At 44.7% G+C, this 16040-nt stretch overlaps 1 protein-coding gene across 1 annotated transcript in view; it reads right to left on the bottom strand.

The window, feature by feature from the left end:
• The window catches only part of ENTR1 (endosome associated trafficking regulator 1), a 108060-nt gene that overhangs the window by 31606 nt on the left and 60414 nt on the right, over positions 1-16040 (bottom strand). The window contains exon 5 of the mRNA XM_069241606.1: positions 12053-12164. Coding sequence (XP_069097707.1) covers positions 12053-12164 — 112 coding nt within the window. The remainder of the gene's footprint in view (positions 1-12052; positions 12165-16040) is intronic.

The following is a 16040-nucleotide window of genomic DNA, read 5'->3' as shown; positions in this document are numbered from 1 at the left end:
ATTCGACACATGCAGTAATCCTAATTGTGCTAGGTACAGGAGATTGGGTAGTATCTGTTCACGTGATGTCTGAATAGGATGTACATTATATTTCGGGAACCATAGGCAAAACGTTTACATTTGAGTCTATGTTTTTATAGTAGCATCAGCCCTAGCCTTTGAGAGAATGTTCATGCAGTTTGGGGGAAATTTCAGATCTGCAAATTCCTGAGTCATGCGCATTAGTGGAGAGAAGTCAGGTCTGGATGAAGGTCCTAGCCTTGGCACATCGTCAAGAGTGTCCAGGATAGCTTCAGGTGAGTGTGAGTCTGACCGTAGAAGCAGATCCGTCAACCACTACTGTCTGGGTCAACTAGGGACTATCAGGATGATGCAACACTGCTCTGCTTTCATCTTGCTGAGAATCCTTAGTATAAGCGGCATTGGGGGGGGGAGTGTATGTATAGATCTCCGACCATCAGATTGAAAACACTTTCCCCCACAACCCTGGATGTGAATGCCAACATGCACAGAACTGCCATTTGAGGGTGTTGCTTGTTGCAAAGAGATCAAGTGACGGCTTGCCCCAGAGAGAGAAGATCCTATTTAGCACCAATTGATCAAGCTCCCATTCGAAGCAGCTGTACAGAGTTCTGCTCAGCATGTCTGCTAAAAGATTGCTTGTTTGAGGAGCATGTTCCACTCGAAGTTTTATCTTGTGCGTCATTATCCAGCTCCAGATTTCCTGAGCTTCCCTAGAAAGAGCTAGCCATCTTGTGCCCTCTTGTTTGACATAGTGCATGCTGGTAGCACTGTCTTTGTCAAATACTGACAAACCTGCTATTCTTGGCAGGAAAGCTTGGGGACCTATATAGATGACTGAGCTCCAAGCGATTGATGTGCATGCTCTTTTGGACTGGAGACCACTTTCCTCGGATCTGTAGGTTTTGCAGATGACCACAAAGCCCTCTACGGAGGCATCCATGGTTATTACGATATCAGGTATTTGAGGTAGAAGAACGCAAGGCCCTCTGACAGATGGTTGGTTCATGCCCACCAAGTTAGATTTACACCAGAACTTCGACTGATCCCTCTGTCGGAATCTATTGTTTGTCTAGCTCCTCCTCCTGTAGCGGTCTCATTCATTTTCAGGCATGCAAAAGGGACCAGATTGTTTGCTGAGGACATCAGACCTGGGTGAGATTTGAACAGACACACTGAAACAGACCTTTTTCTCAATGGTTTGAGTGCTAGTTCCTTGAGCCTTTGTCTGTCCTCGGATAGAAAGACTTTGTCTTGGATGGTAACCAAAGCTGCTCCCAGGAATGTTACTCACTTAGATGGAAGAGTCGATTTTTCGTGGTTGACAGTGAGGCCTAATCTGTGGAACAATGTTAGACAAGATTCAGAGGTGCTTTTATTAACCAGTCGCCGAGGTTCGGGAATACCTGAATCCCGTCTTTCCTGAAAGAAGCTGCCACAGCAGCCAGGCATTGCGTATAAATATGGGGAGCTGACTTGAGGCAGAATGGGACGACCTTGAACTGAGAGTGGGTGATGGCCAATGTTCCCTGTAAGGCGCGCAAGCACCTTTCCTTCCCCCATCGCGCAGGCCCCTTTGGCAAGCGCGCACGTTGTGCTGTTATCAAATGTTCCACCATTCCTATACTTTGTGGTAATTTATATGCGTTATCACTTTCTAAGCCTAAATAAGCCTTTTAGAGAGATATACGTGCTCCCCTAAGGCAGATAATGCTCATATTTGAATCTGGATTGAAGTCAATGAAAACAGCGTTGAAATGCCGCGGGGAGTGTTTTAAACATCATTTGGCGTGCTTTAGCATACAAGTGGGCAAGTGATATTTGTCTTGGAAATTAATGGTTCATGAGCTAGGAAATGCTTCAGAACAGTAGAAAATGTGCTGTTATCAAATGTTCCACCATTCCTATACTTTGTGGTAGTTTATATGCGTTATCACTTTCTAAGCTTAAATAAGCCTTTTTGAGCAATATACGTGCTCCCCTAACAGGTCATGTCCTTGGGGTGTGCAACCAGGTCACAAAACTGCCTTGATGCCCTACTGCATGGAGCAATGATATCCCTTTTTTGCTTTAGTGGTATGGAGAGGCTAATGCCAAAGATCTTGGCTAGTTATGCGCTGCGCGCGCGTGAATGGTCAGTTTCTTGGCACACGTATCCTTGGCTGCAGCACACAGACCGCACACTGCCACACACAGTGGAAATAAAATTAGAGGGAACATTGGTGATGGCTACAATGAAACATAGAAATTTGCAATGTTTGGGGTGTATGGGAATGTGAACGTATGCATCCTGTAAATCCACAGTTGTCATGTAGTCTCAGTGGTTGAGGAGATGCAGGATGTCTAAAAGGGTTACTATTCGAAAGAACTCCTTTTGTAGATACTTGCTTAAGTTTCAGGAAATCCAGAATGAGTTCGCCATTTCCCTGTTTTCTTTTTTAGGAGGACAAAAACCATTCCCTTTTGGGGATGGGTAACATTTTTTTATTGCTCCTTTGGCTAACATGGTGATGGATGCCTTCCTGAGTTAAGTGAAGGGGGGGGCCCTTGTTGGAGTGGTTGGCAGCCTCTTGATAAATTCCAGGATATGACCGTAGGTGAAAAGGTCAAATACCCATCTATCGGATGTTATTTGCCACCATTGCTGGGAGATGTAGGACACTGGCTATTTATGCAGTCTATTAATGTAAGAGTACAGTATGCAGATATTTACGGCGCCTCTTATTGGCTGACAGAGGTTAAAGTAATTGTAGGAAAGTACCACCTTTCTGACATAGTTACCCCCACTTTTTGCCTGATGTCAGTGTGTTTTGACTGTAGTGCACTGGATCCTGCCAAACGGGACCCCAGTGTCAGTGTTCTCTCCCCTAAATTTAGTTGGTAAGTGTATTTCCCCACAATTGGCATACTGGTGTACCCCTGAAAGTTCCTACTATATGGTACTTAGGTACCCACGGCATTGTATGTATGCATTATGCCACCCATGGGAACCGATGCAAAATGTGACTACAGACCTGTTATTGAAGCCTGTTTAAAATAATGCTTGCACCTTCTACCCCAGATATAAGGATTACCTTATATCATGGTCACTGCACTCTGAGCCTATAAGTCACCCCTAAGGTAGGCTCTTTAGCCCAAGGGAAGGGTGCCTGCTTCTAAGTATGAGATCACACCTACATGAGCAGAAGTGCCCCTAAAAACCCCAGACTCCATTTGCTGGGCTTTGTAAGTGCAGGAAGCCATTTTGAGGTATATAGTGGACACTGGTCAACACAAGTTGTCCTACTACATATTGGCTTCACCAAACCTAGTCATGTTTGGCATCAAACGTGCTGGAATCATGCAACTACACCAGCTTCAGTGCTGGTTGCATGATACCATGTACTCTGGGGTTTCCCTAGGACATCCCCATGTCTGCCTGTACAGCCTTGCAGGGTCTGCATGCCAGCCCATGCTACTGACTGCCAGCCCCATACACTGTTCTGCCCTCCTGCTGCTTGGCTTAACTCAGGCAGGGGAAGGCAGAACAAAGGATACACTGTAAAAGAGAGGTGTTGCCACCTCTCCATTAGAAATAGGTGTGTCGTGGCTGGGGGTGCCTCTGAGCACCACCTGACTGCTTTGAAGGGTCACATTTGGTGCCCTCCTTGCATAAATCGGTTTACCTCAGTGCAGGAGTTCCCAGCTCCCACTCTGGCGCCAAACCACACAAAGGACAGGGGAGTGACCACACCCCTGTCTAGCTCCTCCCCTATGGAGGTGTCCAGAGCTCTACTAGGTGGTGACTTGATTCTGCCATCCTGGAAATAAGATGAGCAGAGTTCCCTGAGAGAATATGACCAGTTAGTCTAGCAGGGTGACATCGCTGACTCTCTCCCTCCCCCCGTCCCCGATAGGTGGGCCACTGCAGAACGTGTCCAACTCCATTCCTGTGTTACCTAAGGGCTTGCCTTTGGGTGAGACCCTCGATTCATCTGTGGATTCGTCTGTGGAACCGTCTGAAGACATTCTGCAAAATACTTCTGCAACCTGGACACCAGAAACGCTGCTGGCCTTCGCTGGAACTGAGAGCAAGACTGTAACCAGTAAGAGGGCTCCTACTGCAACTTTGTTTCCAAGTTAGTTCTGCAAGAATTCTGCAACCTCCATGCCCGTGCATCCTCCAAAGCCACATGGACTCCACCCGCACTTAGGAAAGCAAGAAGGAATCGCCCTTGGAGTGCAGGAATCAGTCCCCTGCATCCAATGGCCACCTCAGCGTCGATTACCAGTTTGTGGATCTCACTGTCCCACAGACTTTTCAAGGCTCTACAATACAGGTGGTGGTTCTATGGCTCTCCAGAGGTCGTACCTGTCTTCTTTGCATCTGAGAAGTATGTGGTTCCCTCACTGGAGCTGCTTGGCTGGAAGCCCTGTACACTGCGTCTGTTTGTCGTTGCCAAGGCTTGTTGACTCTTCAGTCCGATGACCTCCTACCTCCTAGAAGCCCCAGCCTCCAGCACTCTACAGCTCCAAGAACGATGTCCTTCCTGCAACTCCTGCGACGAGGGCATCCCTCTTTGCTGTGTTGCTGAGGCCTCCCTGCGATTTCCTGTGCCTGCTGCCAGAGGGTCCTCCTGGGGGCTCCAACAATTCCTGCTGGCTCTCCTGGTTGCTGAGGTTTTGCCCCAACTTACCTGCAAAGGTTGAGTCGCCTGGACCTTGCTGGTCCCCTAAACCTGCAACACTCCATGCAATGCTTACTTGCCTTTGCCAAGGTTGTTGGTGGCCCTGCTGACCACTGACCCCTCTAATCTGACAACTGGTGTGGCAACAGCTTGTGGACGACTCCTGGGATCTTCCTGCATCGCATGGACTCCACAGCTGTACTTCCTCGACCACTGTCCATCAGGAAAGCATCTCCAAGAAGGGTGGCATTGACATCCTGCACCGCCTGGGCACCTCCAGGTGGTCTGGACTTTGTTCCCTCTTTCCTTGGGTCCTCTTCTTCCGGAATTCACACCTGGGTTCCACCGACCTGGTTCATGGGTCATGACAGCAGCTGGACAACCGAGGTCCCCATTGACTTCCACAGGAGGTTCCGACACAACTTCACCGCATTAACCCGGGCTCCATGGTGTACTCCACTTCTTTGGGTATTCACGTGTAGGGGCACTCTTGAACCTCCCTTGAACCAATGAGTTCCCTCTGGGAAGGATCTTAAAAACTCCAACCATGACTTCCCTATGTTATCCTATGGACACCAAATTTGGGGTATCATCTCTGCACACGGATGCCTGGGGAATCCTATCTTCTTACCTTTGGTGCTCTAGTGCTTCCCCAATCCTGAGGGTCCTTGGGTGGTAGTTTGGGTTGGTAGTGTTTTCCGCATTCCATTTTCTTAGTACATGGTTAGCTTCACCTTCTCCCTCCCCCCTATACGGGCCCCTGTTATTTTATGCCTGTAGCTACCCGTTTTTAAGTATATGCTTGGTATATCTCCACTTAGGAGATATACCAAAGTTATGTTAGGGGTTTTATAACACTGGCGTGGTTCTTTCTTTACCTATGTGTGTACACCATATACTGAGCCAGCCTCCTACAGTAATAACCCTAAATGCTCTATTTTGTGTTGGTGTGAGCGAGCAGTCTAGGTTTATCAGAGGGTAGTGCTAAGGATTTGTTAAACACAGAGTCAATACATGATAGACACACTCAAGAAGAAACTCAAAATCAATTTAGAAAAATAGTACATATTTTTTATATTAATTTAGACACCAAGATCTACACAAACAAGTATTTTGAGTTAGTGATTTTAAGCAATACAACAAATACAGCTGTCACATCTGAAGCATGAGCCTTGGAAGCAGTAATGTTATGAAAACATACTCTTCACAGGGTCACTTGCAATCAACTTACAGGACTGTTCTTGTGGACCTAAAGTACGTAGGGGCCAAGGTCTCTAGAACCACCAGCAGTTTCGGGCTGCCTGCCCTGGTGTGTCCGGGTGCAGAGGTGCTCCTAGCAATGATAGCCTCGGCGCTACATGTTGATGTCAATGGGAGCAGTACCCGGAAGAAAGGGGTTGAGGTGGGGTCTGAAACCCGGGGGACGGATTTGGGATCATGGTTCTTGGGATACCTGCAGAAGAGAGAAAAACAGAAGAATGACTTCTTGCATAGAGCTGGGCTCTGTTAAAGTCCCTCGACATGCAGGTAGCTTATTGCAGCGGTGGTGTTCCGGATGAACACAAACAAGTCTTGGTGCTTGCAACTCAAGTGGTACCCCAGGTACTGGTGCAGGGGGGGTACTGGGCAGGCTCTGCGTCTCAAAGACAGGATGAATCAACAGGGCTGCTCTCCTGGACAATCGATATCCTCTTCCTGGTGAGATGCTCCCACTGTGGACCTGATGGTCAGCAAAATGAGGCACTGGACTGTCACGGTTGGTGCCTTCTGGTGCAGGGGAGTGGCTCCTCCATCCAAGGGAGATACTGGCTGGTTGGTAAAGTGCTGGCAGACCTCTAAGGCTTTTGGAGGATGCACAGCTGCAGGACGTGACGGGCCTTTGCAATTGTCGGGACTGCAACAAGTAGGCAGAGTTTGATGCCAAATTCCTCAGCTAGTCCACAGTCTTGGGCTGGTCGGCTGCTCTTTGTCCTTCTTCTTCAGTCAACCGAATCGGAGTTCCTGGTGTTAGGGAGCCACCTAAATACTGAATTTAGGGGCATTTAGGGGAGTGTAGGGTAGTAGCCAATGGGCTACTTACCCCTGGGGCCACTACACCTCCCTCATATGACCACTTCCTGCGGGGAGTGGGCATACGCCTGTCCCAGAGTTTTTAATTCCACCAAAAACAAGATGGTGGAACCCTTCCTTTGTGGAGCACATCAGGCAGCCCATCTTAGGGGTGTGACTAGCCTGGTAGTGCAACATGCCTACCTGCATATCTACTTTTCTGCCTACCCTGGTGTTAAATGGGTCTCGGGGCAAGGGGTGGCATCTTTCAGGTCTTGGGGAAGCCGGGCTCGCATATCAACATCAGCAGGGACTTTGAAGTCCATGGCTTTGGTATGCAGATTCACTGCTGGAGGAGGTGATAACACCTTCCTCCAGAGTAGGCATTGTTTCTAGCCTCTGATACCATGGGCTCTCACCTCCAGGGGTTAGAAGCTCATATGTGGTGGCTGGCTGGGCGATACCAGTCAGCCAGCACACTAGAGGACTATTAGGTTTGGAGGGGGGCACCTGTAAGGTTCCCTTTGAGTGCATGTCATTACATCCTATATTGGCATTACTATGAGTGTATTAAGATGAGGTGTTTGATACCAAAAACCATAGGTTTCAGTGTAGCTGGGTAACTCGTAATGACAAGTGCCCAGTACATACCTTAAGATGGCTTCCCTGTTCACTTGTAATATATAGTAATCAAACTAGACATCACAGGGGTGTACCTGCTCATGCAGATATATCCTGACATAAAATATAATGAACCCTGACTTTAGGCTCTAAGGCCTGCTGAAGGGGTGACTTACATATCTTATATGCAGTGACTCTGGCATGGCACACAATGAGTGTGTCATGTTGTGTTTTCATTTATGGTTTGCACCACGTCATGCAGCCAGCAAAGACGGTCAACATGCAATTTGTTGGGGGCGGGGGGTCCCAGAAGGTGGCATAACACATGCTGCAGTCCTTAGGGACCCTCTTTATTACCCATGCCCTAAGTACCATGGGTACCATTTACTAGGGACTTACATGGGTGGTAAAGTGTGTGCCACAATCAGATCAGTTTACCTTGTTTTTTTAGAGAAAGAGCACTGTACTGGGGACCTGGCTAGCAGGAACTCAATGCACCTTCAGTGGAAAAACCTCAGTACCAGTGCCAAAACATGGGGGTGACCATGTCAAAAGGGGCACTTTCCTATAGAAGAAGCTGGAAATCTCTGCACCGAGACTTTGTAAAGTATTGGGGGTAACCCACACCCGAGTGAGGTCACTGTTTGTGACTTGTGTCTTCACCCCAGGGGGAAGGGATGGGGGTCAGGAGTAGCTGTTTTGTTCTGGGCCCTCGCTTATTATAGGCAGCTGCAGGTGGTGTTCGACAGGGCTGCTGCTGGTAGGACAGCCAATACTTTTGTAGGGCTGATAGTGCTGAAAGCACTGAAACCCCTTCTACAGGATGCAAAACCTCTTCCAAATGTTCCCAGAAAGGGTACTGTCCAAAACTACAGGGTGCCCCATGATTTAGCACTGTCGGTGTCCAACTTGATGGCCTTTAAGGCATTGTCCACGTGTTTCTCTAAGAGGGCATCTACGTCATAGGACTTGTCAATAATTTCTGACTGTACCTCAGGCCGGAAATACGATGCTTTCAGCCAACCTTGCCACCTTAAAACCGCAGCCCTAGCCAGCGGCTGTAACCCAGTTGAGGGTATGTCTATAGCGCATTCAAATATCTCAGATTACGTCCGTCCCCTTCTTGCAGAATCCTCTTTGCCTCTGCTCTTTTGTCCTCTGGTACAAGGTCTAGGAGGGTACTAATATCAGACCACATTTGCCTGGTGTTGTGACCCAATATGACCAGTGAATTGGCCACACAAACTGTGATGGTGGACACAGTTGAACTCGTTTGCCTATTTTGTCCAAGCGTCTGCTCTTTTAATCTGGTGGAGCGGAAATAGGTGTGAAGGGGTTTTTTGGAATGGTGCTGAGCTGAGTGAGAGATGACTGAGTCCGGCTTTGTGTGTTCGACTAAGCAAGCAGGTGAGTCTTCTGGAGCCTTGTATTTATTATCAATACGTGGTAAGATGGCCACAACATTCGCAGGGTTCATCATAGTCTGTGTGCCTTCTTCCCATATGTAATCTACTATCAGGATGGCTTGCACCGTTTTTTTTGTAGGCTCCTAAAACAGTCAGACTGTTTGATTTTGGCAGCTGAATTATTTTTGCCGCTCTCTCCATCAGGTTGTGAAAACCTCCTATGTCATCTGGAGGTGAGTCTAGAGGCTGTGGTGCAGGAGGAGATGGACTGGAAATCAAATAATCATCCCATTCATTGTGGGCTGATTGATTGTCTAGAATTCTGCCCTCTTTGTCATCCTCCGATGACGAGGGATCATCCCTAAGAGGCTCTGTGATGTTTGATGCAGGAGTCACCTGGGGTGTCAGGAATGGAGGGATAGTCCTCTGTGTTCTGGGAGACAGAGGCAGATATATAGTGGTCTATTAACATCACTTGTATGTCTTGGAATAGTAAGACTGGTACTTAGACCACATCTTCATGTGAAGGCAAATGGCTATATTGCAGGAAATGTTCTCCATAATGCCTGGGTCTTTCTGCATATTTTGTCGGTTGTGGGTTGTAGTACTCCCCATAATAGTGCTCTTCCTTATCTTCCTCTTCTTAATACGTCACGTGGAGCTCAGACGGGCTGTGGGCTGTCTGGAATGGGCCATCATCATCAGACTCCTTATCGTTAAGCACTGACAATATTATCGTTGTTGACAGGGCCTTTGTCAATGGTACAATCATCGATAGTTGCAATGGTGTCGTCGACGGAGCCTTCACCGACGGTACTTCCTTCCTCGCAAAGATCGACGCTGATGATAAGATGAAAGCCATCGATGTTGTCGTTGTCGACGCAGTCATCGGCATCACTGTGGTAACTGTTGTTGTCATCAACAACGGTGTTCTTGACAATGAAGCAGTCATCATTAGGATTTTTAAAGTGGTTTTAGGCTTTGTTGGCAACGGGTTTGAGAAGGACTTTGGAGGATGAACTCCACATTTTGCAAATGGAGTTCTGGGCTCAGACCCGCCAGTTTCGGAGATTTTTTTATTTTTCTCCTTTTTAAAACTGTCCTTGACAGACCCATGGTAAGTCTTCTTTAGCACCTTCGTATACTTCTCCTAAGTCTCCTGGTCACGGGACCTTTTCTGAGAGGTTGAAGAGGTGTCACGGTCTTCCTCAGAACTAGGAGATCTTTTTGAAGCCACAGAAGACGCTTCTCCTCCCTATCCTTCAAGGTTTTAGTAGAAAAAGGTGCTTCAGACTTTGCAGTCTTATCTTATGCTGAAGTAGATACAGTCCTTGTTAGGGGGGGTAGGGGGGAGTGGAAATCTTTGGAATGAAGTCTTTTCTTCCCACATATATTACAGGGCCTGAAAAGCTCTTTTTTTAAATGACTCAGACATTGTAGAAGTAGTAAATACGTTTTCCAATACTGGTTTTGAAGAAAAAACTGAACAGAGGTCCAGAGACTCCCTTCACACGATGTGGTAAAAAAAACAATCTGAGGAACTCAGCCTCTGATGGGAGAGATCTAGAAGGTGCTGTTGCCTTATTGGCTGGAGTGTGATTCTTTTAAAAAGGGCATGGATATGCTATATGAGTGATTGTTCATTGCCATTATAGCCTATGACAATGTTATATACTGCTTTATTAGGGTAGTGTGGGACTCCATTTTGATGACGCGGAATGATTCAAGCATGCAAATCTATGAAAGATCCAATACTGGAGAATTGAATCTCTTACAAACTCTACAGATTATCAAATAATACAGGGAGGTTCTACCTGCAAACTAGAGGTGTTCTACCGGAGGACATGGATGTTTTCCCTAGTGCCACAAATTTTGCCTATAATGCTACAGGAATAACAGATTATTGTGGCCGTGGGACAAAGGAGGCCATTTTAAGATTTTCCACTGCAGCAGTCATGACCTCTAGAACTATGGCAAGGTAATTTGCCAGAGAGATGGGTGAAGGAAAAGTCTACTCCCTTATCCAAAATAATGTTACAAGCTGCCCCTGTATGCAGCCTTACATGCCTGACACAGCTCCTCAATCTTCGCCAGGCACGGTGTTCATGAAAGTGAGATTGGACTTTATATTTACATCATCCCAAGACTATAAAGCCTCTGTTCATATATATTCTTGAGGTGGATGGAGGAACTGCGGGTGTTGGTAGATAAGCTGCAGGAAAAGGGTCCTCTTCTGGAGGAGCCAGGGGCTAGGTATCTAGAACTCTAAGAGCACAGGTAGCTCAGATAAATCATTAGCCATAAGCATTTGTGCTCAAGCAGATGTTGATGTCAAAGCCCTACAAAGCAAAGCCCTCAACTGCATAAGGTGCCTCAACGACAGAGTTCCCAGTAAGCTATGTCTTAGCACTTTATGTCTTGATGTTGAATAGGAACAACTGCAGTGACGTTGAAGACTGTCTGAGACAAGCACCTTCCCTGTCTTTCTGTTTCCAACATAGCAGTCCTTGAACTACACTGAACTCTGAATAGTAGGAACGTTTAGAAGATAAATCACACAAAATCAAGTAATTCCTCCTAGTACTGACATGCAAGAGCAGGCACAGACACTGAAAAGCCTACTGAGGAGAAGAGACCTGTTCCCTCACAAAAAAAAAAAAAAAAAAGTGAACTATATTTTACATTTCCAGAAAACAGGGGATATCAAATAGGTGATATTATAGAACATCATGTGAAATTAGCCCAAACCACACACAGATGTGTTCAGATAGTTTAGATCCACAGAGTGGAAGAACTAACTGACCGACGCAGCAATGCATTCTTGAACAGTTACGCTTACAATGTCTTTCAAGGAACAGGGTGAAAATCCTACTGTGAAAAGTTTAATGTCAACATGCATCCTTTTACTTCTTTTTTTAGTTTTGTGATGAGACACAAATTGTAGGCATTTCAGCCAAATTTATTGCATGTTGTTACGTTTTTAATTAGGATTGACTCCTTCAAAATAAAAATAGAGCAAGCTGCTCATTCCTGGTATGTTTTCTTTAGAGCATGATTTTCAAAAATGTAATTTCTATCTATGAAAATGTGTTCTTGTGTTTTACTCGGGTGGACGGAGTTTTAATGCTGTTGAAGATCCCATGATAGAAAACGGCCATTGATTATTTCATTCTTGTCTTCTGGTTGAAGTCACTCACAGAACTACAACGATTCCCTATATAAATATATGCATAAGCTTTGCACTGATTTTTAGAGCGTGGTGCCCAACAAGCCTTTTATGGACATTACCGTCATTGACTTCAGGTTCTGTTCCACTTGTTGTGCCATAGATTCCAAAGCTTTTGCTTCCTTCTCCTCTGCCTCCTGTTTCTCTGCTAGTTTTTTTTCCAGGATTCTGATTCTAAAGGGAACATAAAATAAATACATTTTACAATTCTAAAGAATTTGCCTCATTGGAAGATTCTAATAGCCTGTCAAATTTCTCCATCCAACACTTCACACTGTATTGTAAAAAGGGTTCACGCAACAGCCTATGGTTATCAGCTATTTAAAAATATAATACACAATAACAGAAATTACATATAAATCTAGACTCCATTTATTTTCAAAACCTACAAAACTTGAAATGGTGTTTTGTGATAAATGAAAACAAAAAGGGGAAGGACAAGGGCAGATATAAAAATGTTAGGGGAACTAGTAGAATAGGTAGGCAGGATCTACAAGACTACAGCATCTGTTGCTTTGCAGAATTGAAAGTACTAATTCCTCTAGTCCACAGAGCACAAAAAACGCCCTTTACATTTACATAATTCATTTACCACAAACACGTTTCTATAAAAATACCTGGAAATGTTGGACATCAAGAAGAAATGAGATCCCATAACATTACTCCTTGCCAGTCTTTCAACACGAGAAGAGATGATGTACAATCACTGAGACCATGTATACATCACAGACAGTAAGCATCTAGGGTAGGTGATCTCAACTAGAGAAGTCCTAATGAGAGGGGGTGGGGGGTCCTATGCAAAGTGATTTCCCAGAGCACAAGGCATTGGAGACATCCAAAATTAATCTCAACAGTCAGTTCTTGATGTATTTCTCAGGCTGAACATCCCCAAGAAGATTTTGATGAACCTTCAGTGTGAAGCAGTCTTATCGTAAGATGTGCTTTTTCCACACCTTTCCGCTGGTCTGAGCACAGCATACAAACCAACTCAAAGATGGGTTCAAAGAAGTTGTGGACCGGAGGAGTTGCTACAAGTTTTCCCTGTAATGCTTTCAGAATCACAGATTATTGTGCAGTGGATAATAACCTTCTTGACTACAATATTCATTAACTTTTAAACTACAACAGTTTCATCAACCAAAGATATGCTTGATGGTGGGGACTCGGGTGACTGACATTTTTCTCGATGGCTTCCCGAATGTCCAGAGAGAGACCCAAGCCCATGACTATTTGGGGGTCTACTGCTAACACAGTGCATGGTTTGCCTAAATGATACGAGGCTATATGCAAACTAAAAAACTCTTCAAGTCTGGCATGAAAATAATATCCACACTATTCAATAGAGCAGACATTCCTTGTCTACACTATGCTCGCATTATACATTTGACTGCAGCTACTAGCACAGAAAGAGCAAGATAATTTGTCCTATATGCTCTCTCTTACTATCCATCTAGCCCTCTCAATCCTCCTCTAGCACCCAACTGCTAAAACCTATAAGACCGTAAATGATCTTCTAAGAAGTTGTGTCATAAAAAATTAGGCTGGTTCTGCACCAGAAATCCCAGTGCTGCAAAGAAAGGCCCGCATGACACTTGGAAACATGTTAAACAAAAGATCAAATAAGTGTGTGTAACTAACAGGTAGGATAAACAGCCACTGAAGCTGCAGTGTACAACTCATCAGTAAACATCGGGGATGTAAGGATTCTTTATCTTTGCTGCACTTAAATAATCTTAGCTGTTTTAGGATTAATGTGTAAACTCTTATTCCTTGAGAAATTATCAAAGTGTGCGTGCCTACTGTGGTTTTGTGATGAATAACAGTTTACATTTTTTAGCATGTTGCTGGTTCATATAATAGTTTTTATGTAGATTGTGTCAGGCGTTAAGAAAACAAACAAGCATTTGCAATGCAATAGGTCTCGCATTTGTTCGACTTAGAGCTATTAGCGTTGTAAAGTCCTAACCAGACTTTCCTTGCCACAAAAATTGAAAATGAAAAGAAATATAGTTTTACATAAGCGAGCTGATTTAAAGCCCCACGTCATGAGTGTGAAGGAGCACACAAAAGAAAACAGAAGTTCGCTTGCAGTCACACCTATCGACAGTTATGCAATTATCTATGTAACAGGGTCGATGTCATGCAAAGCGCTCGACTACTGCCCGGTGAGATTGCGCTGTGCAGGAAATAAAAAGAAAAAGTAGTCCAGAAGCCATGCGGAAAACATTGAGTCTTGTATGTTTTTAGTAGTTTACCGGTGCTCTTGAGGAGTGCTAAACACCGAAAAAGGCATGACATATGCATGCCTTTCACAAATTAAATCAAGCGAATTTTAAAAGGCAAGCCTACGAACAAACAAAACTGATGAGCGTGACATGGACGTGGTTAAAAGCCCCCAGAGAGATTACAACAGGGGCCAGAGCGCTTGCGTTTGACCCTAAAAAGGGAACATGGAAATTTGTTTTCATGATGTATTTGTGCTGCATCTCAGTCCATCCCTTTTGTGCTCAATATGTCACAACACACCAGCCACATGCATGACGAACGATTGGTTTTTCTAGGGCTCACACATGTATGTAGAGTGCATTGGATTTGACTGGTGACTGGATATATGGGGGCAATTGGCAGTTTGGAAGAAGATTTGATCCCCTCATAAATAGATAAAGAAAATAAGTGGACGAGTCAGAGGATATATTTAGGGACTCCCATCATACTAGTCCTGATGAAGACCCAATGTGGAGCTGCGATGTGGCCCAAGATATAGAGCGGTCAAAACGTCGACAATTATATCATAGTTTGGATTGGTTTCTGCATAGAACCTGTGGAGGATTGAAGGAATTGATTTAGACTCTTCTAGGATCTGGAATGGAGTCAATGCAGCAAAATAGAACCAACCGACTATTTTTAATGTTTTTTGTATAGGTGTTTTGATCTATTTGAATATGTACTATTCTTCTTTCTATTTATCACAAGCACTTTTTCTCAGACTATCCTGTTCTCGGTGTGTTGTGTTTTTATAGATGGGTTGTTCGTATAATATATTAAATTGATATTTATGTAAAAATTAAATGAATTAATATATTTATATGAATAAATAGTGTTTGTCTTCACCTATGTTGTTTTATGAGGTATAAATAACTTGTTATTCCTTCCCCGTCTGGGCATTGTTGTATGTAATGATTACATGCAAATAAGTCTTCATTCCCAGTCGTCTGGGCAAACGTCTCCTGGTCATTCATGATATGTGCACTGGAGATCAAGTTAGCCACAATCTTGATTGAAGTTTCCAACCAGTATGCAAATCTGCAGAGGGTCTTGAACACAGCAACCTGAGCCAAGATATGAATTACAGAACTTAGGGCAGATGTTGGAACACCCTAATGTCAAATGGAAGAGCTTTAGGACAACCCTAAAGTAATTTGAATTCCGTTCAGAGCATGTAGCGAGTTGTCGGAGTCACAACAGCATCATGACATTCGGACACCCAGAACAGGCCGAGAGCCACAGAGTTGAACTCTTCCTGGAAGACTGGTTTCCAAAATTGAAGCTCACAAAGGGCTCTCCAAGGCTTTTCTAAGTGGAAAGGGTGTATAGGGCCCAGGTGCTTCTGGAGGCTTCTCGTAATCCCTAACTGCACACATGTTGAATTACAGGGACCTTGGTCTTGTACATCAGCCAGCAGTACATTGGTCTTGTACTTCCGTCAGCACAATAAGCTTTCCACTGAGATTTGACATCACAAGGTAATGGGCTAACCCTCAACTACACTTGAGTAGAGCAGCAACAATCATTTCAATTACGAAGGAACTATGTGGTTTTCAACAACAGTACAGTTAACCATTACCTATCCTTTATATACATAAACTGTGTGTGTGTGTGTGTGTATACACATAAGTGTGCCCAAAACCTGTTGAAGATCCTTAGGCCCTTACTCCTTATGGTTTTGAAGATACCAATTGAGGGTCCACTCTACTTAATTGCCTCCCTGGATACACAAAAGGCCTTTGACATACTATACTGGGACTACCTGTATTGAGTACTGCAGAAAGT

This window comes from Pleurodeles waltl, chromosome 6 (assembly GCF_031143425.1).
Source record: "Pleurodeles waltl isolate 20211129_DDA chromosome 6, aPleWal1.hap1.20221129, whole genome shotgun sequence".
NCBI classification, from domain to species: Eukaryota; Metazoa; Chordata; class Amphibia; order Caudata; family Salamandridae; genus Pleurodeles; species Pleurodeles waltl.
This window is presented reverse-complemented; position numbering and strand designations above follow the sequence as displayed.